General features: G+C 41.5%; 1 protein-coding gene and 2 non-coding genes across 3 annotated transcripts in view; 2 read left to right on the top strand and 1 right to left on the bottom strand.

Annotated features, from left to right (window-relative positions):
* Nucleotides 1-26,728, bottom strand: part of LOC106053386 (uncharacterized) — a 60,644-nt gene that overhangs the window by 11,034 nt on the left and 22,882 nt on the right. Inside the window, exons 3-9 of the mRNA XM_056038786.1 lie at nucleotides 23,691-23,807; nucleotides 16,827-16,940; nucleotides 11,795-12,045; nucleotides 10,074-10,197; nucleotides 8,760-8,898; nucleotides 8,493-8,658; nucleotides 7,039-7,260 (exon numbers count right to left, since the gene is read on the bottom strand). Coding sequence (XP_055894761.1) covers nucleotides 7,039-7,260; nucleotides 8,493-8,658; nucleotides 8,760-8,898; nucleotides 10,074-10,197; nucleotides 11,795-12,045; nucleotides 16,827-16,940; nucleotides 23,691-23,807 — 1,133 coding nt within the window. The remainder of the gene's footprint in view (nucleotides 1-7,038; nucleotides 7,261-8,492; nucleotides 8,659-8,759; nucleotides 8,899-10,073; nucleotides 10,198-11,794; nucleotides 12,046-16,826; nucleotides 16,941-23,690; nucleotides 23,808-26,728) is intronic.
* On the top strand, nucleotides 25,023-25,094 carry Trnam-cau (transfer RNA methionine (anticodon CAU)). Its single transcript has one exon. It is a non-coding gene; the product is annotated as a tRNA-Met (tRNA).
* Trnam-cau (transfer RNA methionine (anticodon CAU)) lies at nucleotides 26,458-26,529 on the top strand. The gene has a single exon. It is a non-coding gene; the product is annotated as a tRNA-Met (tRNA).

Below are 26,728 nucleotides of genomic sequence, written 5' to 3'. Positions count from 1 at the left end.
ACAAACCTGTAGACCGGGGGAAAGGGAAGGAGACACAAACCTGTAGACCTGGGGAAAGGAGCCACAAACCTGTAGACCTGGGGAAAGGAAAGGAGCCACAAACCTGTAGACTTGGGGAAAGGGAAGCCACAAACATGTAGACCTGGGGAAAGGGAGGGAGCCACAAACCTGTAGACTTGGGGAATGGGAAGGAGCCACAAACCTGTAGACCTGGGGAAAGGAAAGGAGCCACAAACCTGTAGACTTGGGGAAAGGGAAGCCACAAACATGTAGACCTGGGGAAAGGGAGGGAGCCACAAACCTGTAGACCTGGGGAAAGGAGCCACAAACCTGTAGACTTGGGGAAAGGGAGGGAGCCACAAATCTGTAGACTTGGGGAAAGGGAGGGAGCCACAAACCTGTAGACCTGGGGAAAGGGAGGGAGCCACAAACCTGTAGACCTGGGGAAAGGGAGGGAGCCACAAATCTGTAGACTTGGGGAAAGGGAGGGAGCCACAAATCTGTAGACCTGGGGAAAGGAAAGGAGCCACAAACCTGTAGACCTGGGGAAAGGGAGGGAGCCACAAATCTGTAGACTTGGGGAAAGGAAAGGAGACACAAACCTGGGGAAAGGGAGGGAGCCACAAACCTGTAGACTTGGGGAAAGGAAAGGAGACACAAACCTGGGGAAAGGGAGGGAGCCACAAACCTGTAGACTTGGGGAAAGGAAAGGAGACACAAACCTGGGGAAAGGGAGGGAGCCACAAACCTGTAGACTTGGGGAAAGGAAAGGAGACACAAACCTGGGGAAAGGGAGGGAGCCACAAATCTGTAGACTTGGGGAAAGGAAAGGAGACACAAACCTGGGGAAAGGGAGGGAGCCACAAACCTGTAGACTTGGGGAAAGGAAAGGAGACACAAACCTGGGGAAAGGGAGGGAGCCACAAACCTGTAGACCTGGGGAAAGGAAAGGAGACACAAACCTGTAGACCTGGGGAAAGGAAAGGAGACACAAACCTGTAGACTTGGGGAAAGGAAAGGAGACACAAACCTGGGGAAAGGGAGGGAGCCACAAACCTGTAGACTTGGGGAAAGGAAAGGAGACACAAACCTGGGGAAAGGGAGGGAGCCACAAACCTGTAGACTTGGGGAAAGGAAAGGAGACACAAACCTGGGGAAAGGGAGGGAGCCACAAATCTGTAGACTTGGGGAAAGGAAAGGAGACACAAACCTGGGGAAAGGGAGGGAGCCACAAACCTGTAGACTTGGGGAAAGGAAAGGAGACACAAACCTGGGGAAAGGGAGGGAGCCACAAACCTGTAGACCTGGGGAAAGGAAAGGAGACACAAACCTGTAGACTTGGGGAAAGGAAAGGAGACACAAACCTGGGGAAAGGGAGGGAGCCACAAACCTGTAGACCTGGGGAAAGGAAAGGAGACACAAACCTGGGGAAAGGGAGGGAGCCACAAACCTGTAGACTTGGGGAAAGGGAGGGAGCCACAAATCTGTAGACTTGGGGAAAGGAAAGGAGACACAAACCTGGGGAAAGGGAGGGAGCCACAAACCTGTAGACTTGGGGAAAGGGAGGGAGCCACAAATCTGTAGACTTGGGGAAAGGGAGGGAGCCACAAACCTGTAGACTTGGGGAAAGGAAAGGAGACACAAACCTGGGGAAAGGGAGGGAGCCACAAACCTGTAGACTTGGGGAAAGGAAAGGAGCCACAAACCTGTAGACCTGGGGAAAGGGAGGGAGCCACAAATCTGTAGACTTGGGGAAAGGGAGGGAGCCACAAACCTGTAGACTTGGGGAAAGGAAAGGAGACACAAACCTGGGGAAAGGGAGGGAGCCACAAACCTGTAGACTTGGGGAAAGGGAGGGAGCCACAAATCTGTAGACTTGGGGAAAGGAAAGGAGCCACAAACCTGTAGACTTGGGGAAAGGGAAGGAGCCACAAACCTGTAGACCTGGGGAAAGGGAGGGAGCCACAAACCTGTAGACTTGGGGAAAGGGAGGGAGCCACAAACCTGTAGACTTGGGGAAAGGGAAGGAGCCACAAACCTGTAGACTTGGGGAAAGGGAGGGAGCCACAAACCTGTAGACCTGGGGAAAGGAAAGGAGACACAAACCTGGGGAAAGGGAGGGAGCCACAAACCTGTAGACTTGGGGAAAGGGAGGGAGCCACAAATCTGTAGACTTGGGGAAAGGAAAGGAGACACAAACCTGGGGAAAGGGAGGGAGCCACAAACCTGTAGACTTGGGGAAAGGAAAGGAGCCACAAACCTGTAGACTTGGGGAAAGGGAAGGAGCCACAAACCTGTAGACCTGGGGAAAGGGAGGGAGCCACAAACCTGTAGACTTGGGGAAAGGGAGGGAGCCACAAACCTGTAGACTTGGGGAAAGGGAAGGAGCCACAAACCTGTAGACCTGGGGAAAGGGAGGGAGCCACAAACCTGTAGACTTGGGGAAAGGGAGGGAGCCACAAACCTGTAGACTTGGGGAAAGGGAAGGAGCCACAAACCTGTAGACTTGGGGAAAGGGAGGGAGCCACAAACCTGTAGACCTGGGGAAAGGAAAGGAGACACAAACCTGGGGAAAGGGAGGGAGCCACAAACCTGTAGACTTGGGGAAAGGGAGGGAGCCACAAATCTGTAGACTTGGGGAAAGGAAAGGAGACACAAACCTGTAGACCTGGGGAAAGGAAAGGAGACACAAACCTGGGGAAAGGGAGGGAGCCACAAACCTGTAGACTTGGGGAAAGGGAGGGAGCCACAAACCTGTAGACCTGGGGAAAGGAAAGGAGACACAAACCTGGGGAAAGGGAGGGAGCCACAAACCTGTAGACTTGGGGAAAGGAAAGGAGACACAAACCTGGGGAAAGGGAGGGAGCCACAAACCTGTAGACCTGGGGAAAGGGAGGGAGCCACAAATCTGTAGACTTGGGGAAAGGGAAGGAGACACAAACCTGTAGACCTGGGGAAAGGAGCCACAAACCTGTAGACTTGGGGAAAGGGAGGGAGCCACAAACCTGTAGACTTGGGGAAAGGAAAGGAGCCACAAACCTGTAGACCTGGGGAAAGGGAAGGAGCCACAAACCTGTAGACTTGGGGAATGGGAAGGAGCCACAAACCTGTAGACCTGGGGAAAGGGAGGGAGCCACAAATCTGTAGACTTGGGGAAAGGGAAGGAGACACAAACCTGTAGACCTGGGGAAAGGGAGGGAGCCACAAATCTGTAGACTTGGGGAAAGGGAAGGAGCCACAAACCTGTAGACCTGGGGAAAGGAGCCACAAACCTGTAGACTTGGGGAAAGGGAGGGAGCCACAAACCTGTAGACCTGGGGAAAGGAGCCACAAACCTGTAGACTTGGGGAAAGGGAGGGAGCCACAAACCTGTAGACCTGGGGAAAGGGAGGGAGCCACAAATCTGTAGACTTGGGGAAAGGGAAGGAGACACAAACCTGTAGACCTGGGGAAAGGAGCCACAAACCTGTAGACTTGGGGAAAGGGAGGGAGCCACAAACCTGTAGACTTGGGGAAAGGAAAGGAGCCACAAACCTGTAGACCTGGGGAAAGGGAAGGAGCCACAAACCTGTAGACTTGGGGAATGGGAAGGAGCCACAAACCTGTAGACCTGGGGAAAGGGAGGGAGCCACAAATCTGTAGACTTGGGGAAAGGGAAGGAGACACAAACCTGTAGACCTGGGGAAAGGGAGGGAGCCACAAATCTGTAGACTTGGGGAAAGGGAAGGAGCCACAAACCTGTAGACCTGGGGAAAGGAGCCACAAACCTGTAGACTTGGGGAAAGGGAGGGAGCCACAAACCTGTAGACCTGGGGAAAGGAGCCACAAACCTGTAGACTTGGGGAAAGGGAGGGAGCCACAAACCTGTAGACCTGGGGAAAGGGAGGGAGCCACAAATCTGTAGACTTGGGGAAAGGGAGGGAGCCACAAACCTGTAGACTTGGGGAAAGGGAGGGAGCCACAAACCTGTAGACCTGGGGAAAGGAGCCACAAATCTGTAGACTTGGGGAAAGGGAGGGAGCCACAAACCTGTAGACCTGGGGAAAGGAGCCACAAACCTGTAGACTTGGGGAAAGGGAGGGAGCCACAAACCTGTAGACCTGGGGAAAGGAGCCACAAACCTGTAGACTTGGGGAAAGGGAGGGAGCCACAAACCTGTAGACCTGGGGAAAGGGAGGGAGCCACAAATCTGTAGACTTGGGGAAAGGGAGGGAGCCACAAACCTGTAGACTTGGGGAAAGGGAGGGAGCCACAAACCTGTAGACCTGGGGAAAGGAGCCACAAACCTGTAGACTTGGGGAAAGGGAGGGAGCCACAAACCTGTAGACCTGGGGAAAGGGAGGGAGCCACAAATCTGTAGACTTGGGGAAAGGGAGGGAGCCACAAACATGTAGACCTGGGGAAAGGGAGGGAGCCACAAACCTGTAGACCTGGGGAAAGGAGCCACAAATCTGTAGACTTGGGGAAAGGGAGGGAGCCACAAACCTGTAGACCTGGGGAAAGGAGCCACAAATCTGTAGACTTGGGGAAAGGGAGGGAGCCACAAACCTGTAGACCTGGGGAAAGGGAGGGAGCCACAAACCTGTAGACCTGGGGAAAGGAGCCACAAATCTGTAGACTTGGGGAAAGGGAGGGAGCCACAAACCTGTAGACCTGGGGAAAGGAGCCACAAATCTGTAGACTTGGGGAAAGGGAGGGAGCCACAAACCTGTAGACCTGGGGAAAGGAGCCACAAACCTGTAGACTTGGGGAAAGGGAGGGAGCCACAAATCTGTAGACCTGGGGAAAGGGAGGGAGCCACAAACCTGTAGACCTGGGGAAAGGAGCCACAAACCTGTAGACTTGGGGAAAGGGAGGGAGCCACAAACCTGTAGACTTGGGGAAAGGAAAGGAGCCACAAACCTGTAGACCTGGGGAAAGGGAAGGAGCCACAAACCTGTAGACTTGGGGAATGGGAAGGAGCCACAAACCTGTAGACCTGGGGAAAGGAAAGGAGCCACAAACATGTAGACCTGGGGAAAGGGAGGGAGCCACAAATCTGTAGACTTGGGGAAAGGAAAGGAGACACAAACCTGTAGACCTGGGGAAAGGAAAGGAGCCACAAACATGTAGACCTGGGGAAAGGGAGGGAGCCACAAATCTGTAGACTTGGGGGAAGGAAAGGAGACACAAACCTGTAGACCTGGGGAAAGGGAGGGAGCCACAAACCTGTAGACCTGTGGAAAGGGAGGGAGCCACAAATCTGTAGACTTGGGGGAAGGGAAGGAGACACAAACCTGTAGACCTGGGGAAAGGGAGGGAGCCACAAATCTGTAGACTTGGGGAAAGGAAAGGAGACACAAACCTGTAGACCTGGGGAAAGGGAGGGAGCCACAAATCTGTAGACTTGGGGGAAGGGAAGGAGACACAAACCTGTAGACCTGGGGAAAGGAAAGGAGCCACAAACCTGTAGACCTGTGGAAAGGAAAGGAGACACAAACATGTAGACCTGTGGAAAGGGAGGGAGCCACAAATCTGTAGACTTGGGGGAAGGGAAGGAGACACAAACCTGTAGACCTGGGGAAGGGAAGGAGACACAAACCTGTAGACCTGGGGAAAGGAAAGGAGACACAAACATGTAGACCTGTGGAAAGGGAGGGAGCCACAAATCTGTAGACTTGGGGGAAGGGAAGGAGACACAAACCTGTAGACCTGGGGAAAGGAGCCACAAACCTGTAGACCTGGGGAAAGGAAAGGAGCCACAAACCTGTAGACTTGGGGAAAGGGAGGGAGCCACAAATCTGTAGACTTGGGGAAAGGAAAGGAGACACAAACCTGTAGACCTGGGGAAAGGGAAGGAGCCACAAACCTGTAGACCTGGGGAAAGGAAAGGAGCCACAAACCTGTAGACTTGGGGAAAGGGAGGGAGACACAAACCTGTAGACCTGGGGAAAGGAGCCACAAACCTGTAGACCTGGGGAAAGGAAAGGAGCCACAAACCTGTAGACTTGGGGAAAGGGAGGGAGCCACAAACCTGATTTGATTTTTGATTTTTGATTTGAGGCACATCGGCACAATTTAGGCCATGTCGTGCCTGCAGTCCCTTAAGGACTACTCTCTCTCTAAACAACAAGGGCCAGATTCTATACAGTCATATAATTAAAATCAAGGTTTATTCACAGTTAAAATAGTAAAGGTAGTAAAAATTTAAATATTTGGTAAAAATCTAATGTAAATAGTGCATGTTCACAAATTCAGAAATTACATCTTCGTAGATAGCCCCACTTCCCGAATAAAGCCCAGTACCTTCCCAGGGTCGACATTATTAAATAGTGTTTTTAGATTAGTGGCTCTAAAATATTTCGCCCTGACATCCTGGTATCTGGGGCAATCAACGAGGATATGTTCCACGGTGAGGCGAGAGTCACAGTACTCGCAAAGTGGGGGCTCCTCTCTCTTCAGTACAAAAGAGTGCGTGATGTAGGTGTGGCCAATCCTAAGTCTGGACATGGTTGTGCTACCACGCCTTGTCAGACCCTGCCACAAACCTGTAGACCTGGGGAAAGCAAGGGATACACAAACCTGTAGACCTGGGGAAAGCAAGGGATACACAAACCTGTAGACTTGGGTAAAGCAAGGGATACACAAACCTGTAGACTTGGGTAAAGCAAGGGATACACAAACCTGTAGACTTGGGTAAAGCAAGGGATACACAAACCTGTAGACTTGGGTAAAGCAAGGGATACACAAACCTGTAGACTTGGGTAAAGCAAGGGATACACAAACCTGTAGACTTGGGTAAAGCAAGGGATACACAAACCTGTAGACTTGGGTAAAGCAAGGGATACACAAACCTGTAGACTTGGGTAAAGCAAGGGATACACAAACCTGTAGACCTGGGTAAAGCAAGGGATACACAAACCTGTAGACCTGGGTAAAGCAAGGGATACACAAACCTGTAGACTTGGGTAAAGCAAGGGATACACAAACCTGTAGACCTGGGTAAAGCAAGGGATACACAAACCTGTAGACTTGGGGAAAAAAGAGAGAGCCACGAACCTGTAGCGCCCGTGGGTCACGCATGAGTACGGTTGTTTTAAATAGTACTGGCTTGTTTCTTTGGCTTTTGCTACGTCCTCGGCGCAGATCCTGCAGTTGGTGGCGTCCACACAGGCACATAGCTCACTCCTCTGGGTGTGAGAGTTGTTGGCGGTGCTGGTCTGCTCCAGCCCTTTTCTCGTCTTCCCACACAGCACACAGTGGTGGGGCAGGAGGTTGTTTCTAGAAACAGAAAAATCAGCAGCTTGATAAAAAGAAAACAGACCAGAATTTTTCAGGATGGTAGGAAGGGGGAAATATGGCACTTTGTTTCTGATCTATATGTCGAAATTAGAGTTTTAGTTCCGAGTTCTAGTTGAGTTTAAATACATACCAATATAGGACATTGTTATTGAGTTGGAGGAGCTATGTGCATCTCGTCAACTTTTGTTCACTATTCTTGATTAGCGCTAATGTAACTATCCAGTTTTCTATACTTTGAATACTAGTTGTCACAAGTAGGCCCAATAGTCAGAGAGAGATATGCCCAATAGTCACAGAGAGAGAGAGAGAGAGAGAGAGAGAGAGAGGAATTAAAAACAACATCCGGTTATTGAACTGGGCCGTACATTACTAATTAGCCCTACAACCGCATAGTTTCTGTCCAGGACTTTTTCAAGAGAGGATTTCAGTTTGACGATGATGATTTGTACTGAACACACACAACTCTTATCATCACATAAAATAGAGACTACAATGTATACAAATTCTTTACTGATTTCACTTGCCTATCATTGTGTTTTTGTTTTTGTTTATTTGCTTGTTTTTTTGTTTGTGTGTGTTTGTTTTGTTTGTTAATTTTTTAAATTCATCTCATCCCCTCTTCCCCTTGACCTTTGTCGTGAGGGCGCTGTAACAGTTCGCGTAACCGATATCTCCACTTTTCCTCGTCAGCAGCTGTTCTTAGCAGGGTATCAAGAGAGACACTGGTCCATATCTCCACTTTTCCTGGTCAGCAGCTGTTCTTAGCAGGGTATCAAGAGAGACACTGGTCCATATCTCCACTTTTCCTGGTCAGCAGCTGTTCTTAGCAGGGTATCAAGAGAGACACTGGTCCATTCTTTGACGTCGTCCGGTCAGCTTTTCTTTGGACGACCCTTTCTCCCTCCGCTGTACATTGAAGGAAGAGTTTTGAAAGTGAGTCATGTCTTACAATAGAACCGACTCAGCTCAGCTTTCGTCTCTTTACAGTATTGAGAAGCTCATTTATTACCCCAATAAAAGAGTAATTGAAAATTGTGTTTTCTTTATAAGCTTGATACTACACGGATTCCTGAATTATTAATATGAAAAAAAAACTTTTTTAAAAAAAAAGGGAAAAAAAAAACAACTAGATTTACACGTGAAAAAATTTTTAAATAAAAACTGAATTCGAAAAAACAACTCATAAATATACCACAGAACTTAAACACTACCTGAACGGTCGAATGTAAGTTTGAAAAATGTCGTAGACGATAACTGATGAAAGGCCCATCACCTCTCCGGACCCAGTGGACATAAGTGCCATGGCCCCCATGGTCAAGATGAGGATACCACCTGCTGACCCCAGAATTTTCTCTGCGATCAGGGGCGTCACTAAGCCTGTGGAAAGATTTGAAACACTTATTCTAGAATGATATTTTAAACCTCTGTTTTTCAAACTATAAGTAAGGCACTTAATCTAGGCCAATAATGTTTATTACCTTCATCTATCTGAAAAGAATCCAAGAAATGGGACCCGTTCTCAGAACTGAGCGCAAGGTAGGCCATTCCGGTTGTTGTTGCCATGACATTGGGTATTGAGAACCAGATGAATCCAGCCAGGATAAAGCCCCACACGCCCTAAAGACGTACACAACATTGATAGTAGTAAACAAAACCTAAATGTGTTCTAATTTCTTGAATTTGTTTACAAACTTGTTGCGTGGACTACGGAACGCGGGCCACATTCTGCCCGTGAAATCAGAACAAGGGATAGGTGAATGTTGTGATGATTTCCTGTTTATTTATTGCTTGGTATTTCTTCCAATATTAATCATGGTTCAAACAGAATCATATTGCCGGAGATTATATGAACAACTTGATAATAAACTAAAGAAACATCTGTGTTCTTTTCTAGCTTCTTTATTAAACTTTTTCCAAACAAAACATATCCTTAGACTTTCACTTCGATGCTAACTTCTCTTTAATGAGAATATTAATATGATAATATTAATTTTTTTTTACTAACATAGCTTCAACTGATATAACTTATCATCTAAACAACTTGAAGATACAATAACAACCTCAACTAATATAACTTCAACTAATGGACCCGCAAATGTTTAAACTCATTCTAACACAAGACCGTTACTAAACAAAGACCGTTACAATGCGTTACAAAACTAACTAACTTTCGCTTAATTTATACTTTTCTAAACCGTACTTTCCAGACTCATAGAAACTTCTATCCTAAATATTCTATTAACTGTGATCTTCTAGAAACTTACGTTATGCTATTTTCCACTGACCCCTTTCCCTGATTGGATGTTTGCTCTGGACTTCTATGACCCGACCCAGGCTTCTAGAAACAGATCGAATTAGGTCACAATATCGAATCGTGACAAAAGTGAATACAAGAAACCCATCGCCGCAGAGTCATAAATGCCAGAAGCTTAAATGTTTGTAATTCGACAAAGTTTAAATCTTGATTTAATCCAAATAGTTGAATATCCAAATTTAAAAGCCCCGAGTATTCATTTCTTTGTGAGGGCCCAACTTAAGCCCAGTTGGTTTGATTTCAAAGATCCAATGCTGGCCCCATTGCAAAAGCTCAATGTCCGTTCTATTTCGACTACTCAATGTTAGTGCAGTATCAAAGTATCTATGTTAATTCAATAAAGAATGCTTTTTATTGTTTGGATTTCGATTACTCAATATTGATTCAATTTAAAATTGTACATGTTGAATGTTGAGCTTTCAATACTTGGTTTCTGATTACAAATGCTGTATGTCTGTGTATCGAAGGGAAATCTTACCTGGACTGGTTTAGCTGCTATTCTGCTCTGCCACGATGCCTGGTCACAGTATGTGACAGCAGACGACACAAATATCTCAATGATTCCGAACATGAACGCCCCCCAAGATCTGAAGGTCAAGAAACTGGAACAAAAAAAAAAGAATTCGAAAAAAGATAAAACATGACTAACATAACACAATACTTGACATTACCACAAGTCACGGTCATAAGACACACGCTAAAGACACAGTTACAAAACTGTATCACAAGATGGAGCAGCTATAAAACGCCTATGCAGAAAGAAAACATCCACAAGACACAATAATATATATTATTATTATAGCTTTATATAGCGCTACTTTCATGCTTATAGCATGCTCAGAGCGCTTTGGTCCAATCTCATTTGTAGACCAGTTGAGGGGGGGGGGAGGGGTATCTACTATCTAGGAGTTGGTTTTCAGTGCTGCCTTTAGGCGCTCAGTAAACGCAACTCTGCCCGAGTCGGGTGTCGAACTTCGAGCCCTTCTAGGTGGCCAAGACAAGCCAAGTTCAAGCGCAGTTAGCCTCTCGACCACGCTTCCCACAAGTCACAAAATGCAGTCAAAAGATACACTCACAAGACACAGTCACAAGACAGTCACAAGACAGTCACAAGACAGTCACACGAAACAATTACAAGGCGCAATATGTCGAGCTTTCAATACTTGGTTTCTGATACCAAATGCTGTATGTCTGTGTATCGAGGGGAAATCTTACCTGGACTGGTTTAGCTGCTATTCTGCACATTCTATTGTTGAATTGAAGAAACAAGAAAAAAAAAAGCACGGCGCAGAATACAGAAGAAAATGATATGCTAGGACAAATGTGTACAAATGCTCCTTACTCCCCAGTGCTATTAGAGCATGGAATGAGTTGCCTAAGTTAGCCAGGAAAACCAATGACTTGGCAGAATTTAAGTCATTGATTAGCATGCATGACTAGATGTATGACGCGTAGGACGTAATCGTACTCCTTTTGAAGTAACGTCTTTATTATATAAGATAAGAAGAAGATAAACGAAAACAGCAGAATGATTGACTCAAAAGTTTCTTTACCTTGAAATAACAACAATTCTTATTTAAATTGCATTTATCTCCATATCCTCACCTTGCGGGATGTGTGTCTGAGTGGCATAACAAAGAAGGCTTGGGGGCTGGAGTTCGAATCCCGATGTAGACCAGGTATTTATATTTGACACAACCTGAGTTGTGTTTGCTGAGTACGCAGAGACAGCATGGAAACCTTCTACCAGATACCCCCCTTCCCCTCCCTAAACTATGTCCACACACACAAAAATGGAACCAAAGCGCAGTTTGTTATAGGAGCATGGAAGACAAGCAATTGTAAGACAAACACACAGTCAGAAAATGCAATCGCAAGGCAAAATCTCTGTCTCTTTCGTTACTGCCCCCCTCTCCTTCAGTCTTATTTGATACAAGATATATTACTTACTACGTCGCGGAGGCTGAGTGGTTAAGCGCTTGGCTTCCAAAACCTGGGGTCCTTGGTTCGAATCTGGGTGAAGACTGGGAAATTGAATTTCGGGATTTTAGGGCTGTCCAGAGTCCAGGAGTATATCAATTTTTTTTTCTCTCTTAGCTAAGCTACTTTCATAAATACAATTAGGTACTATTGTCGGAGATCCATTTCTTCATTTCCGTCACTTTTCGATATACAGTAGTTTTAGGAGCTTCTACTGACCTGTTGTTGGCGTTGTCGTCTGGGCCTGTCAGGCAGGTGATAGACTCAAACATCTTCTTGGTGCTGCCAAACTCGGCGTCGGTGTTGTGTAGGATCTTGACCACAAAGACGATGAAGAGGATGAATACAAGGCAGGCGTTGAAGTAGGAGACGTAGAAAGTAGTCCCCAGTCCACCAATCAGAGAGTACGAGCCGAACAACGCAGCCATGATGAGAACCACGAACTCGTCCGAGGCATCTTTTGTCAAAGACTGAAAGAGACGAGATAGTATTAGACGATACAGTAGACTTCAACAAAGTGTGTGTGAAGTCAGTGCCGGACTCGCCGGACTTACGCTTAGGCAAACTAGGCAGCTGCCAACAGGGGTGTAGCTAGGAATGTTCCATCACTTGGGGGCCCCTGTAATTTGAGTAATATTTAATGTAAAAAACACTCGTTTGGGGTCCACCTCAAGTGGGGTCCCGGGGGGATTTTCACATTTTCTCCACCACTCCCGCCACCCTAGCTATGCCACTGGCCTCCGATTGGTGGGGGCATCTCACAGGACTAGATACATTGCGAAACTTTTATCGAATCTCAAATATAAAAGAGAACTACGTCCAATAGCCAAGCTCTAAGCCTCTGCTATGACTCAAGGTTTATTTGCAAATGTAACGTGTTTGACTAATTCCATTATAATGTTCGTACTATTGCCCGTTTTTGTTTTTTTTTTTTTTTTATGAATGTCGAAATCGTATTTCTTTCGGTGCTTATTTTAATTTTATTTTTTTTGCTTTTTAATTTGGGGCCACCTAATTTACTTTTTCCAGGGCTTCCAATTACCTAAGGCCGGCCCTTGTGTAGTGTATGTGTTAATTGTGTGTGGAGTGTCTTGTAAAACTCAGTAATTAAAGCGTAAACATTTACTTTTGAATAAAAATTATTCCTTAAATCGTTTAAGTGAACATATAGCTTTGATATTAAAAACACCCCCACTCCTTTGATGTAAAATGCTCCGTTATTGTCCTGTTCGACTACAAAACAATTCCATCATTAGTCTACTGGTTGCGTTGATTCACAAACTACAGCCCGTGGGACATATCCTGCCCGTAGGAATTATTTCCTGCTATGCATCATGCATTGCACTCGACGAGTTAATGAGATGTGTAAACAGGATTGAAAATGTTAAGGGGGATAATCTGATTTCTGACAATTATTATTTTTTATTGATTTACCTCTCTTTGATATTTTTTCCCAATAGTCTCAACTCGTTGCATTAGTATTTTAATGATTTAAATGCAGAGCGATTACCGTACATCGGTTTGCAAGTTATATAAAAAAAAAAAGCAGAAGTAGGCATAATAGGGAATTGTTAATGTAATTTTGTATTTTCTATATTACTTCCCTTGTCTCAACTCCTAATAAGAAATAAGTAATATATTGTTATTTAACCGATCAGATTAGTAATTAATGCTTAATAACATAGTGACGAAAGAATGTGTTTAACTTTAATGGGGGAGGTCATATGCACAAAGAATATTACAAAGACTCACAAGGTGCTACTGGGTGTTAAAAATCAGCCCAGGCATTTCTATACTATCCGGCCCCACTAATTTGTATATTGTATAATGGACATCCAATTCTAGGTCTACCTGTCCTCAAAACCATTATTTTAAGTTGGGTGATGTATCGATACCTGTATGCATGCTCTTATATTTATAAGAAATATAGGCACTAAAAGGATGAAGCCCCCATAACCATTCCGGGCATTTCTATACACTCCGGCCAACAATTTATGTAATCATATGCTGGACATCCATTTCTAGGACTACCTGTCCTCTAACTCATTATGTTAAGTTTCATTATGCATAGATAACTGTATGCATGCATACAGTGAACTCTATCTTTATAAAAAAATAAAGGCCTAATGTTTTAATCGCTAGGTGTGTAGGCCCTAAAAAAATAATGCCTACTAGTAGCACTGTCTACGGATGTAGGCTATTACATTATTTCTGAACATGTCTGAAAAAGATTTTTTTTTAAACACGACGCTCAGAGGGCCCTTTTTCTAAGTTATTAAACCTTTAACAATTTAATACGTTTCATAGTTGCATCAATGCGGCCCTTTCAGTGACCCTACCGGCCTATTTGGGTACCGGCCTATTTGGGTACCGGCCTATTTGGGTACCGGCCTAGTGGGTAATTTACCCGAATGTCCATATATCATAATAACTAGGACTTCTTAGTGTGTCACGATGGACATGTATCTACTGGGGGCTAAAACTATTTGTCGTGCTCCCCGCCTCGACAAAAACAAATTAAACAGAAAATTCTTTGAATGTAAGTTCCCGAGAACGCAGCCCCATTCACAGAGTACAATCCTATCCTTACAACAGAAATTGCCTCATTAAAATTGAAAAGTAAAGTTGCCCCTCCCGGATCCACACACTCTGCAAGCCAGATGATGTTTTGTGGGCCACGTTTAGCGAGGGTGTCATGTGGCTAGCACAACGACCAACCGCCTTTACTTTCCCCAAATAATGTCAGGTACCCATTAGAGTTGGTTGGACTCAGGGGCGCTCAAAAGATTCCGAAATTCAAAATCCCCGTCTTCACTAGATTTCAAACCCGGGACCTCTCGGTTTGGAAGCCAAACACTTTACAACCAAGCCACCGCGCCTCCCATAGAGAGTCTAGGTGTATATTATCTGTTTGGTCGCCCTTATTACGCTACATCAATACCCTGACACGGTAAAAATTGACCATACACTTCAAACATGCTATGATATCATTTTAAAAAAAATCAAACCTAAACATGCGTACACTTCACGCCTTGACCCCTGACCCTTGACACTAGAAGTCTCGCTGCCAGCATAGCTACTAGAACGAGGTCGGGGTTAAATGAAAAAGAAAATCAATTCAGAAACAGCGTTTGGTCAACAAACTCCACAAACTTCGCTGAGCCACCAAGATATCTTTAATTAATCTGTCGGTTGTTTACAGTAAAGGAAATATCAAATAGTCTTGGAAATTAGTTTACAGCTGTTGATTATATATTTTTTCCAATTTTTTATTTTCCTTGTAAAAAACGACGAAAGATTAAAGGTATATACAGCGGTGGATTTTACCAACTATCCTAAAAAAAACAAAAACGCAAGCTAAAAATCTTTGGCCATATTACAAGGTCTTCGGGGCTAGCAAGGACCTTCCTTCGGGGAACAGTACCAGGAAAAAGAGAGAAAGCGATGAGAAGCTAGCATAAAAGAATGGACGGGCCTGCCACTAAATGAGGTTCTAAGGCAAAAGAAAGAGAGGAATGGACAGTGGCGTAGCTAGGGTGGGGGAGGAGGGGGGGGGGGAGAATTTTAAAATCTCCCCGGACCCCCACTTGAGGGGGGCCCCCAAATGAGTGTTTTTTACATTAAAAATTAAATATTACGCAAAATGCAGAGGCCCCCAAAGAGGTCAAGCCACCGGGCCCCCAAACGATGGAAAATTTCTAGCTACGCCCCTGGGAATGGAGAAAGACGGTCGACAAATCTTGAATGGTGCCCCAACGGTCCAACAGACTAAGGGATGGGTAAAGGTACAAGTAAAGGATTTTCTATCAATTTTCTATGCTGAAAGTGTCAAGTTTCAAGAGGGTGTCATGTAGCCAGCACAACGATCAAAGGTAATTACTTTTCTCGGCACTTGTTGGCTATATCTAGAGCGTTAAAGAAATCAGAGTCGTCATAAAATCACAGTTTCTAACAGGATTCGAACTTACGACATTTGGTTTGGTAATTCGTGCTTTGAATATTTATGCGAACTCACGCCAACGGAGAGTAGTGCTAAGAAATCAGAGTTGAACTCAAGGGCGTGACATTGACACAAAGACCCCAGATAAAAAAATGAATACGGTTAAATTTTGAATTTTTCAGTTTACTTAAGTAACAAAAATAAATATTTCTATTCCTCATCAGACGAGTTAGAGAGTTAACAGAGTTAATCTTTTTTTGCCTTCTGGGGAGATTTCCAGATAATTAACTTTGTGTTTTTTTTAAATATCTGGGTTTGAAAGATTTAAGTTTATTTACAAGTGAGAAACTATGACTTTAAAATAAAATATATGTCCCATTTTGGCTGCATTATCTGTAAAACAGTGTTGTTTTTTAATGTATATGTTAATCGAATAATGATTGTTTGGGGCACCAATATTGATTCTTTCACAACGCTACACCATCTATTAATCTACTGTTCTAGGAAAATGTGCGAAGACTAAACATATGCTCTCTTTGGGAGGCAGAGCGGATAATTGCTTGGTTTCTGAAATCTCAGTGAAGACAGAGATTTTTAATTTCGGGATCTTTGGGCACCTCTTAGTTCACCCAGCTCTAATGGGTACCTGACATTGGTTGGGGAAAAGTAAAGGCGGTTGGTCTCGTTAACCGTGGGCCACAGAAACAGATGCCCTTTACATCAGAACTTTACTTTTTACTTTATACTCTCTTTATCCTCCACCTGTGTCTATGTCTTGCCTTCGCCTTGCTCTACCTGTACATGTGCCTACGCCTTGCTCCACATGTACCTATGCCTACGCCTGAGCCTTGCTTCACCTGTACCTATGCCTACGCCTAAGCCTTGCTTCACCTGTACCTATGCCTACGCCTAAGCCTAGATTTGCTCTAGAAAGTTTGATCTTATACAACGTTTCCTACCATGTCAATGTGTTCAAACAGAGATTCCAGTCCACAGATCTAGGAAATCAATCTCTTCAAGTTGTAAAAAGACAATAAATATTACTGCATGATCTGGTTATTTGAAGTAATAAGTTGGAACAATTTAAATAAAAAACTGACTAGATAAACTTAAACACGCATGACACTCGCTTTTTATAAGAAGCAAATTGAAATACATGCCTTGAAATCCAAGTAATAAAGAAGAAAAATAGCCCGATATTTGTTCCACTTATTTTGTCAGAACTCGTGCAGACAAAGGCGCTGTTTGCAGGGGACTCATAGTAAAAAAAAAAGTTATTAAAATGATAAGATAAGATAAGATAAGGCCCACCTGTATAGTAGCTTTGCCAGCCAATAGAACTCCTATGGTGATGACAAGATTGGTCAAAATTGCGAAAAAACAAAACACTGTGTGGGTTCTCTTTCCAAACCTTGCTCTGATAATCTGAGAACAAAAAGGGTCATAAAGTATCATAGAGTATCATGAGTATAGTTAGGATCATTATACAAACAGTGAAATATGCATGTATATGTAGGGAGTCAATGGTAGTAGTGAACGACGCTACCGTGTCTCAGGTTATACATTTTGGGTTCATACTATTTGAATAATAGTATTTTCTATAATTATAATAATTTATTATTATTTATTACAATAATACAATTACTTTCAAATTGTTTAATATTAATACTATCTAATAATACCCAGACATTTCTTACATAAAATTATTTCGTTTTTAACTTTTACATTGTAAGTTTGAAACATATTTTTTTTAAAATTAATTTTTCAATTAGCAAGGGCTGATAATTATTACCTTGCTTTTCTAACAGACAAAAAATAAAATTACATAAGAACAAAGATGCAAAACACATTTAAAAAAATATTTTAGTGTTACGACTTAACTCTATTTGTAACATAATTCTGTTATTATTTATATATTAAGCTCGTTTCGAAAACACACAGATCGGCAGATTACGTATAAATAATTCCTAGACAACTGTTAAACTTGAAAAGCAGTATAAATACATATTTTCCATATCTTCCAGTACGTTATAGTATATGTATAATTAAAATTATATGGTGTTTTTTTTTTCATTAACATTTCAGAATGAAGTTCGACAATTTGACATTTAGAAAAAGGTTTTAATTACAATTATGTAAACAAGAGATGAAAAGTGAACGTCTGTGAAGATATTTAGTCCAGTCATTTTCTCCCCTTCGATAGAATTATTTCTTTTCTCTATTTTATTTAATTGTCAAAAAAAAAAAACCCAGATCATATTGAAATATTAGATATTAGACGAGGCCCATATCTTGTTTTGTAAAATGTTATACATGTTTCGGATTTTCCTACTGAGCTAAATGTGTATACATGGCCAGTCTAAAACTCCATCTGGACGATGGGGGGATGGCAGCTGGCAGGAAATGAACCCGGGACCATTGAGACTGAATGAACTGTTTTACGAAAGTTACTTAGACACGGAGAAAACACGTTAGTTCATTAAAAGCAGACAAGAACTTTAGTGCAGCGTGTCAATGGCAGTAGCTTCTACTTGACTCTAAGAGACCAGATTAAGTGTCAATTTGATTTACATCTAACTACTAAACTTATTCATTTATTTATTCTGAATCGTGTAATATTTGTTTATGTTCTTTTATTTAAACTTTAAAACTTAGAAGAAACTGATTTTTTTTAATCACATCGTTGAAGTTTGGTTGAAGCCAAAGTAAGAAAGCAGATGCGAAAAAAAAAAGGTTTGTTAACTCTTTCTCTCCTAATCGACGATACCATCGTTGATTTTGACCTCATTAAATAAAAACATGTTTAATTTTATAAACTTGACTTTGTGTTATATAAAAAGAGCATGCATTTCCCTTTAATTCTATACCAAATGCAAACAACAAAGCTATTGAAGCCCAATCATAACAGGGCAGTGAAATAGTAATGAGCAAAATGAAGAATGAATTCAAAACGTGGAAAAATAATTACGGAGAGAAAGAGTTAATATACTGTATATCGTTCATAGAATAAGACCTGGAGCGTGGAGACGCTAGATGGTGAGTCAAGAGGAAGACCAAGACAATGCTGGATCATAAGAGTGAGAATAAAATAAAAAGGGGGAAAAATGATATTACAATACATAAGCCTCACATCTAGCAGCAGATTGTCTGCTACATCTCATCCGCGACACCTCTTTTTATTGTCACATTGTATGGCCGTTGCCTCGAGTCAATACTAAGGTTATGACTTGGTAAAAAAGAGATACGCTATATTAGAATTAGTTTACAATAGCCTGGATTGCATATACTGCGTGTGTAGTTCGCTGTAGCAGCGTGCTTGTTCTATACGCCCTCCTTTAGTCTTTTGAGTTCTGCGACCCCAATCGTTAGGGACGTGGAGCTACGGGGATAGGAAAGAACGACCTGGGGCGAGTGTAATTATCCGAACGGGAGGGTCATTGAGGTACCTTTTGACTATTTGAAGAGTCGACTGTGTTTGGGGAAAGGAAAGGGGGGGGGGAGGAAAAGTTTCAACAGGGGAGGTAGCTAGATTTTTTTTTAACAAGGGAGGTAACTTTATCTCTAAAAACAAATCAAATAGATATTTAAATCTCGCTTAAGTACCATTATTATTATTATTACTATTATTATTATTATGTTAGAAACGAACGAGTATATATTCTCTGGCACTGTCAGGGTCGAGTTTCGTTAAAGAGAAATAAAACTCATCTTAGTCCCTTTATCAGTTTCCACTGAATAATTTTCTGGTGATGTGACAGGTCTGCATTATTATTATTATTATTATGTTAGAAATGAACGAGTAGTCATTCTCTGGCGCTGCCAGGGTTGAGTTTCGCTAAAGAGAAACAAAATTCATCGTAGTCCCTTTAACAGTTTCCACTGAGGAATTTTCTGGTGATGTGGCAGGTCTGCAGCCCTCTGACAGGCAACGAGGATGTTCCTAGGAATGTTAAGGGCCTTGAAGGTGTCTGTGAGGTCGGTTGTTATTATCCCCTCGGTTGATATAACAATGGGGTATATTGTCTTTTTTTTTGTTAATTTCCATTATTATTATTACTATGTTAGAAATGAACCGTCATTATTGATATTAACTTGCTTCGTTAAAATATAATATATAGAATCTGGATAGAAGATTTTATCCAAGGTAAAAGACAGAGAGGAATGGAGTAAAACAGTCAACAGATCTTGTGTGATGCCCCAACGGTCCAACAGGCTAAGTGATATTTGAAGGTGGTGAAGGTATATTGAATCTATTGTACAGTTTTATGGTAGTAAAATCATCAATGCTATTATATTACTTTTTCTTTAACTCATTCTCTCCTAATTGACGATACCATCGTTGACCTCATTAAGTTAAATTAATGCTTAATTTATAAACTTTATTTTGTGCTATATAAAAAGAGCATGCATTTCCCTTTAATTCTATACCAAATAAAACATTCGCTGATACCAAACAACAAAGCTTTTGAAGCTTAATCATAACAGAGGAGTGAAATAGTAATGGGCGAATTGAAGAATTCCGTCGAAACGTGGAAAAATAATTACGGAGAAAAAGAGTTAAGTCTCATCGTTTAGAATAAGGATCCTGTCTAGCCGTGAACACAAATTAGGTCCAAACAGTGGTTGAATACATTCGGGATTCAAACACAGGACCACCATGTCAAAGATAGGAAGCATGACCAGGCAAAAGAGATCTCATATAATTTAGGTCAACAATCCAAAGTGACGTCTTTGGCTCGTCTTCACGGGCACTTTGACCGTCCGTCAAATAAGTATCTTAATTAAGGCCAACAACTAATGCAACTGCCTAACGTACTGTGCGGGTCCTATGAAAATGCGGGGCCCACTGCGGTCACATAGGTTGCAGTGGCCTAAGGTCGCCCCCTCAAAATAGCGGCGTATGCTACGCCGCCGGTCGACTATTTAACAATAATATCAGACGAAAGACGGTCGACAAATCATGTGTGGTGCCCCAACCTAGTAGTGCTTGGGGTGCGGTCCGTTAGGGAGTGACACTCAAGGGAAAACAAAGCACTTTTGGAACAAATGACTATTTAAAAAATTGTGTCAGTGGGTAAATATTGGAACTTGTTAATCACAATAGATCTAATATACATTTGTACAAATATTTCGGCTAAGCATATTGTAATTTTTTAATAAAATTGTACAAAATGTCCAAAACGTTACATCATACTTTATAACAAAAGCAGAATTGAAACCTTACTTTCAGCTTTATATTAGCTGCATGCATATAAACACTGGAGGCGAGTTGGCTGAGCGGTAAATCGCTAGGCTATCAAACCGGGCACCGGGGTTCGAATCCTGGTGCAGACTGGGATTTTTAATTTCGGGATCTTCGGGCGCCTCTGAGTCCACCCAGCTCTAATGGGTACCTGACATTAGTTAGGGAAAAGTAAAGGCGGTTGGTCGTTTGTGCTGGCCACATGACACCCTTGTTAACCGTAGGCCACAGAAACAGATGACCTTTACATCATCTGCCCTATAGACCACAAGGGAACTTTTTTTTATATATAAACACTGCTTTGATTTATAACAATGTTTTTTATCGAATCTATTGAAATAGGCGCTAGCATCGTAGTATCTAGAAGTATGAAACATCAGTTTAAATATATTGAAAACAAGTTTTCAAAAAAATAACTTTAAAAAACGAAGCTTATAGTGACTGAAATTGTATCAAATATTTTGAATCAACCATGTTATAAATTTGTAATAGATCTAGAGTGACAATAACAAATGTGTACGATTGGAAATAGTTGTATGATTGGTGATTTTGTTTAGCACAAATTTCATGCTTTTAGCATGCTCATTTGTTATTTTGGAGAAGGGGGAAAAGGGGTATATGGAGCCCTTTCAAAAGTATTATTTTTTTTTAAGTTGAATCTGAATAAGAATCGAGGTCTCGAGCCTCTATGACGAGAAGGAGATGTCCACTACATTGAGATATACAAATACTTAAAACAAAATAAATCTTATCTTTTGTTGGTTTTAAATTTTTAGCCAACGTCCTGATACTCTACACAAGGCTTGTCTCCCCTTAGCTAGTACTGTCTTTATATATAGACATAAATTATTTAATTACGACTAATTGATAAAATAATTGATCCATTTTCCCACTGATTCGTGTGTTGTCAGGGACATTGAATAATTGTGCAAAGTTTCAACTTCCTCCGAGAATGGGACGTGGGAGAACTAACGTGAACAAAATTTTTACCAAACAGAGAGAGTTGATACATGCTTTGTAATAATGATACATACAATGTCATTAATAGTTATTTTCCCAATTTCACAAGTTACTTTTCTTTTTTTCAGTTATAGCCCTAAAAATAGTTTTACTAAATATCTTGCTTCCCCAATATATTGCATAAAAGAATATACTTATAATTTTATTCATGACTTTAATAACAACAACAGTGACAAAACTATTACAGCTAAAAAAGAAATACATGTTGACACTTAACTGTTGAAATTTTTTAAAGAAAAACAAAATATCCCCCCCCCCTCCGGAATAAAACTTTAAAAACTAAATTAAGAAAAGTTTAAAGGAAAAAAAAATGTGCTTAAGTCGCTTAAAGTCTTCGCCCCTGGTTAAGTTATGAGCCGAAGGCTGTGCCCGTGTGAACGAGATTAACTACAAACAAATTGGCTTTCCAGAAGTCAATAGTGGAGACTTGCTGGTACGGGTGTAGCAGTGGAATTGTGATGGTCTGGATCTGTTTCCTTTAGCCTGGTAGCAGTTGAATTGTGATGTTTTAATATGTTTCGTTTAGCCTGGTAGCAGCCTGGTAGCAGTTGAATAGTAATGTTTTAATAGGTTTCGTTTAGCCTGGTAGCAGTTGAATTGTGATGTTTTAATATGTTTCGTTTAGTCTGGTAGCAGTTGAATTGTGATGTTTTAATAAGTTTCGTTTAGCCTGGTAGCAGCTGAATTGTGATGTTTTAATATGTTTCGTTTAGCCTGGTAGAAGCCTGGTAGCAGTTGAATAGTGATGTTTTAATATGTTTCGTTTAGTCTGGTAGCAGTTGAATTGTGATGTTTTAATAAGTTTCGTTTAGCCTGGTAGCAGCTGAATTGTGATGTTTTAATATGTTTCGTTTAGCCTGGTAGAAGCCTGGTAGCAGTTGAATAGTGATGTTTTAATATTTTTCGTTTAGTCTGGTAGCAGTTGAATTGTGATGTTTTAATAAGTTTCGTTTAGCCTGGTAGCAGTTGAATTGTGATGTTTTAATATGTTTCGTTTAGCCTGGTAGCAGCCTGGTAGCAGTTGAATTGTGATGTTTTAATATGTTTCGTTAAGCCCGGTAGCAGTTGAATTGAGATGTTTTAATATGGTTCGTTTAGCCTGGTAGCAGTTGAATTGTGATGTTTTAATATGGTTCGTTTAGCCTGGTAGCAGTTGAATTGGTTAAATTGCTTAATTAAATTTGTTATGTGTGGATTTAAAGAAGCTTGAATTGTTGTGGTTGACAATGCCTCGCTTAGTTCTGTAGTAGTTGAAATATTATGGTTTGAATCTGAGACATTATTCTTATAGCAGTCCATTTTTTTTTAAATTATTTTTTTAATCCTATTTTTTTTACACATTTTTTTTTTCTTACTACTTCAATCCAAAGAATCGTAAATGATAAGTTAAGGTAATAATTGTAACAACAAGAAAGCTGTCAATGTTGAAGTTCTAAATAAATGATAGAGTAGATAATACTGTAGATAATGGCGTAGATGATGGAGTAGATGATGGAGTAGATGATGAAGTAGATCTAGATGATACGTAGATGATGGAGTAGATGGTGGAGTATATAAAACAGTAGATGATGAAGTAGATGATGGAGTAGATAATACAATAGATGATGGAGTAGATGATGGAGTAAATGATGAAGTAATTGATGGAGTAGATGATGGAATAGATGATGGAGTAGATGATGGAGTAAATGATGGAGTAGATGATGAAGTAGATACTAGTGTAGATGATGGAGTGTATAATAATAATAATTTTATTCAAAAAGCGCTGTGAACGAACAAAATGTAGGCTCAAGGCGCTGTGATAACATTACAAACATAAACACCAGAGCTAACAGGACAAACTAATCTAAAAAAGTTTTTATGATGGAATAGATGATGGATTAGATGTTGAAGTAGATGATGAAGTATATCCTCACCTGTAGATACGTTTTAGCGCCAGGTGCTTTGGTCTTGAACTGGACTGAAAGGATTGGGAAAACAAATATGTTGAACATGATGCCCACAGCGTACCAGAAAGGTCCCGCAATGCCGTTCTGTGGAGAGACAAGGAGTTTCAATGGAGTCCTATGTACACTAGTGCATTGAGGTGATGTGTACGGGTTGACTAATTATAATTTTAAAAATATATAGAATCTATAAATAAAATAGACTAAAATATTTATGAGATAGTTTTAAGTCAAGCGGATGACAACCTTTATATCTGCTCTGAATGTGGGGAAAAAAATGTGTAGCCACGTTAGATACTGCACTCCTGCTTAGTCTTTTGACTCAGGACAAGTGCTTTTTGAACATTTGATTTCTTAGAACAAAAACTTAAAGCTGGTTAAGGGTAGGCTACTTGGAAAGAAGACATTATCTATCTATCTATCTATATATATATATATATATTTATTTATTTATTTATAGTTCTCTTCATGGCTTAACCATTCCTGAAACCACCACCATCATAGAAAGATCACTCTATTATTTCTGCAATTTTGACTAGAGTAGGGTAGGGATAAGAATAGTAAGTGAAAATTAAGAGTTTGTATTAGAAAAAAAAATTCGTCTTTGCATTTTATTTTTTCTTAACTACGTACAGAACTACTTTACGAGCCTAGCGGGTAGCGAAGTCATACATTTAAAAAAAAGTCATCAAAATTCTGTCTCCTACATAGGTCACGCTCAATAGCAGGAATTACCAAATGCTTCAATCTATCTTCGATTGGCGTTTTCCATATTGAAATACACCAAAAAATGACAATTTGTCTATATTTCAGGAGATTTTTATGAGTTTTCAAAAGATTTTTAAAATTTTCGTAAATTTTGCAATTTTAGGACATTTCCAGGAGCTCCTGGCAAATCAGGAGTCCGCTATAAAAAGGTTTAATTTAATAATTTACATCTAGGATTAGCGTGGGGCCCACTGCGGTCGCATAGGCTGCAGTGGCCTAAGGCCGGCCTTGCAAAATAGCGGCGTATGCTACGCCGCAAGTCGATTAGTAGACTATATTATGAAAACACAGATGCACATCCTCATGGTGGTATATCGGTACCTTCGACATAGGGTCACGGAGGTCACGGGTATATGCCCTCATCCTATTAATGATTGGTGGGTCCTGGTGAGGCTGGTTGGGTAGGGGCGGTTGAGCGTGACCTCCGTATGTCGAAGGCGCTGGGTTGAGTCGATCGCTTCCGCTTCGCTCCAATGACGCTTCTGATTTTTTTTCTTACCAGTGGGTAGCAAATCAAGTAAAACTTGAACACACAGCAGAGTGGCGCAGCGGAAGCGTGCTGGGCCCATAACCCAGAGGTCCGTGGATCGAAACCACGCTCTGCTAACGTTCCTTTTGATTACTATACTTTTTTTTTTTACTATGTATATCTATACCTATATAAATCCTTTGTACAAATTTTAAACTTTCCTTTTATCGAATTACAATTAAATCGGAAATAAAAATTAATGTATAAAACAAATGAAAGTATGAACAATTGAAACAGTCGAGTCCCAACTAAGAATATGTATCCTCTAATGTGGACAAATATGTAGGTTGTAGCTGGGTTTGCCTATCCACGTGAAATACTGCATTCCTCATTAATCTTTGGACTTAAAAACAAGCCTTATTATTAATGGAAGTGTGTTGAGTTATCTATATCGTAAGTTGTATCCACCAGCCTTTTTAAGCACTGGATTGAATCCTACTGCTAGCTTACAAATTGTAGGCTACCCTTTTTTTTTTAATTCAACTAGACGGACAGACCGAATAAATGGAATGGACAAACAGAAGTTATAGAATAAGTGAACAACACAAAGGCGTATCCAGCAACGGTTTTATGATTTGACCTAATAGTACATTTTCACCCCAACATCTCTTGGTGACTTATGGGAAATTCGCCTCATTGGTGAATCCGAAGTGTTTACAATGGACAGAAAACGTCACAAGTGTTGTAAGTAGTTAGCGAACAATTAAATTGATGCTTTACTTTAAGCATATATCTATATCTAACTATTTTTAAAACTATTTGTCTTTGAGAGGTCCATATCATTGATTGTCTAATCAAAAAGTCCACGCGTGGTCTCAGAGCCAGCCTTACGAAATGCGGAGACAAATTAAATGGATGCTTGCGAGGCTCCTCTTTTAACTTTTTTTTAAAATCAAGATTTGTTATACAACATGCATAGGAAGCAACTCAAACGCAATAGACGCCAGTGGATTAATTAAAGTTACCGCAATCTTACGATACGCGAAATATGTTAACCCTTTAAGTCCCACATCTTTATAAGTCTGTGACAAGAGCAATGATTGATAGTTATATGCAAAATGTAAATTGCCGGGACCTGCCAGGCGCGGGGTCCAATTCAGAGCAATCGGTGAAATCGGACTAAGGTCTGGCCCTGGGTGGTCTATACAATGATCATGCTAATGTAGAGTAGAAGTGTAGGGCGCTTTCAGTTCTGCTTTTCCATTCAACCGTTCTCCCTTGGTCCAGCTCCAGGACAGCCAGGTGTGGGGGGGGGGCCTCGAAGGAAGGCTCGACCCCCATCCTCCCCCCTTTTGAAAAAGGGCGCAGGGAACACTTTTCAATGTTGTGCTGATCTATTGTCATTCCTGATGATAGTTAACTGTGCGAATTGAAAAGTAGGTCAAGTTCAAGCGAATTACACCTACCTGTCTTGTGAGATTATTCAGCACTATTCATGTAAGCAGAGTGGCGCAGCGGAAGCGTGCTGGGCCCATAACCCAGAGGTCCGTGGATCGAAACCACGCTCTGCTAATATTTTGAAACATTTTTTTTAAATTTTTGGTATTCTATCTTCTCGTGAAACTGAATAATACTGTCATAATATAATTGTTACAGTGACAAAATTACAAATGAGCTTTTTTTAAAATGTATTATTTTTCGAATATTTTTTTTCGGCGGCGATCCTCAAAGTCTTAATCTAAATATGTGGGGTATCTAATCTTTTCAAGGA

This window comes from Biomphalaria glabrata, chromosome 8 (assembly GCF_947242115.1).
Source record: "Biomphalaria glabrata chromosome 8, xgBioGlab47.1, whole genome shotgun sequence".
Classification (NCBI taxonomy): domain Eukaryota; kingdom Metazoa; phylum Mollusca; class Gastropoda; family Planorbidae; genus Biomphalaria; species Biomphalaria glabrata.
This window is presented reverse-complemented; position numbering and strand designations above follow the sequence as displayed.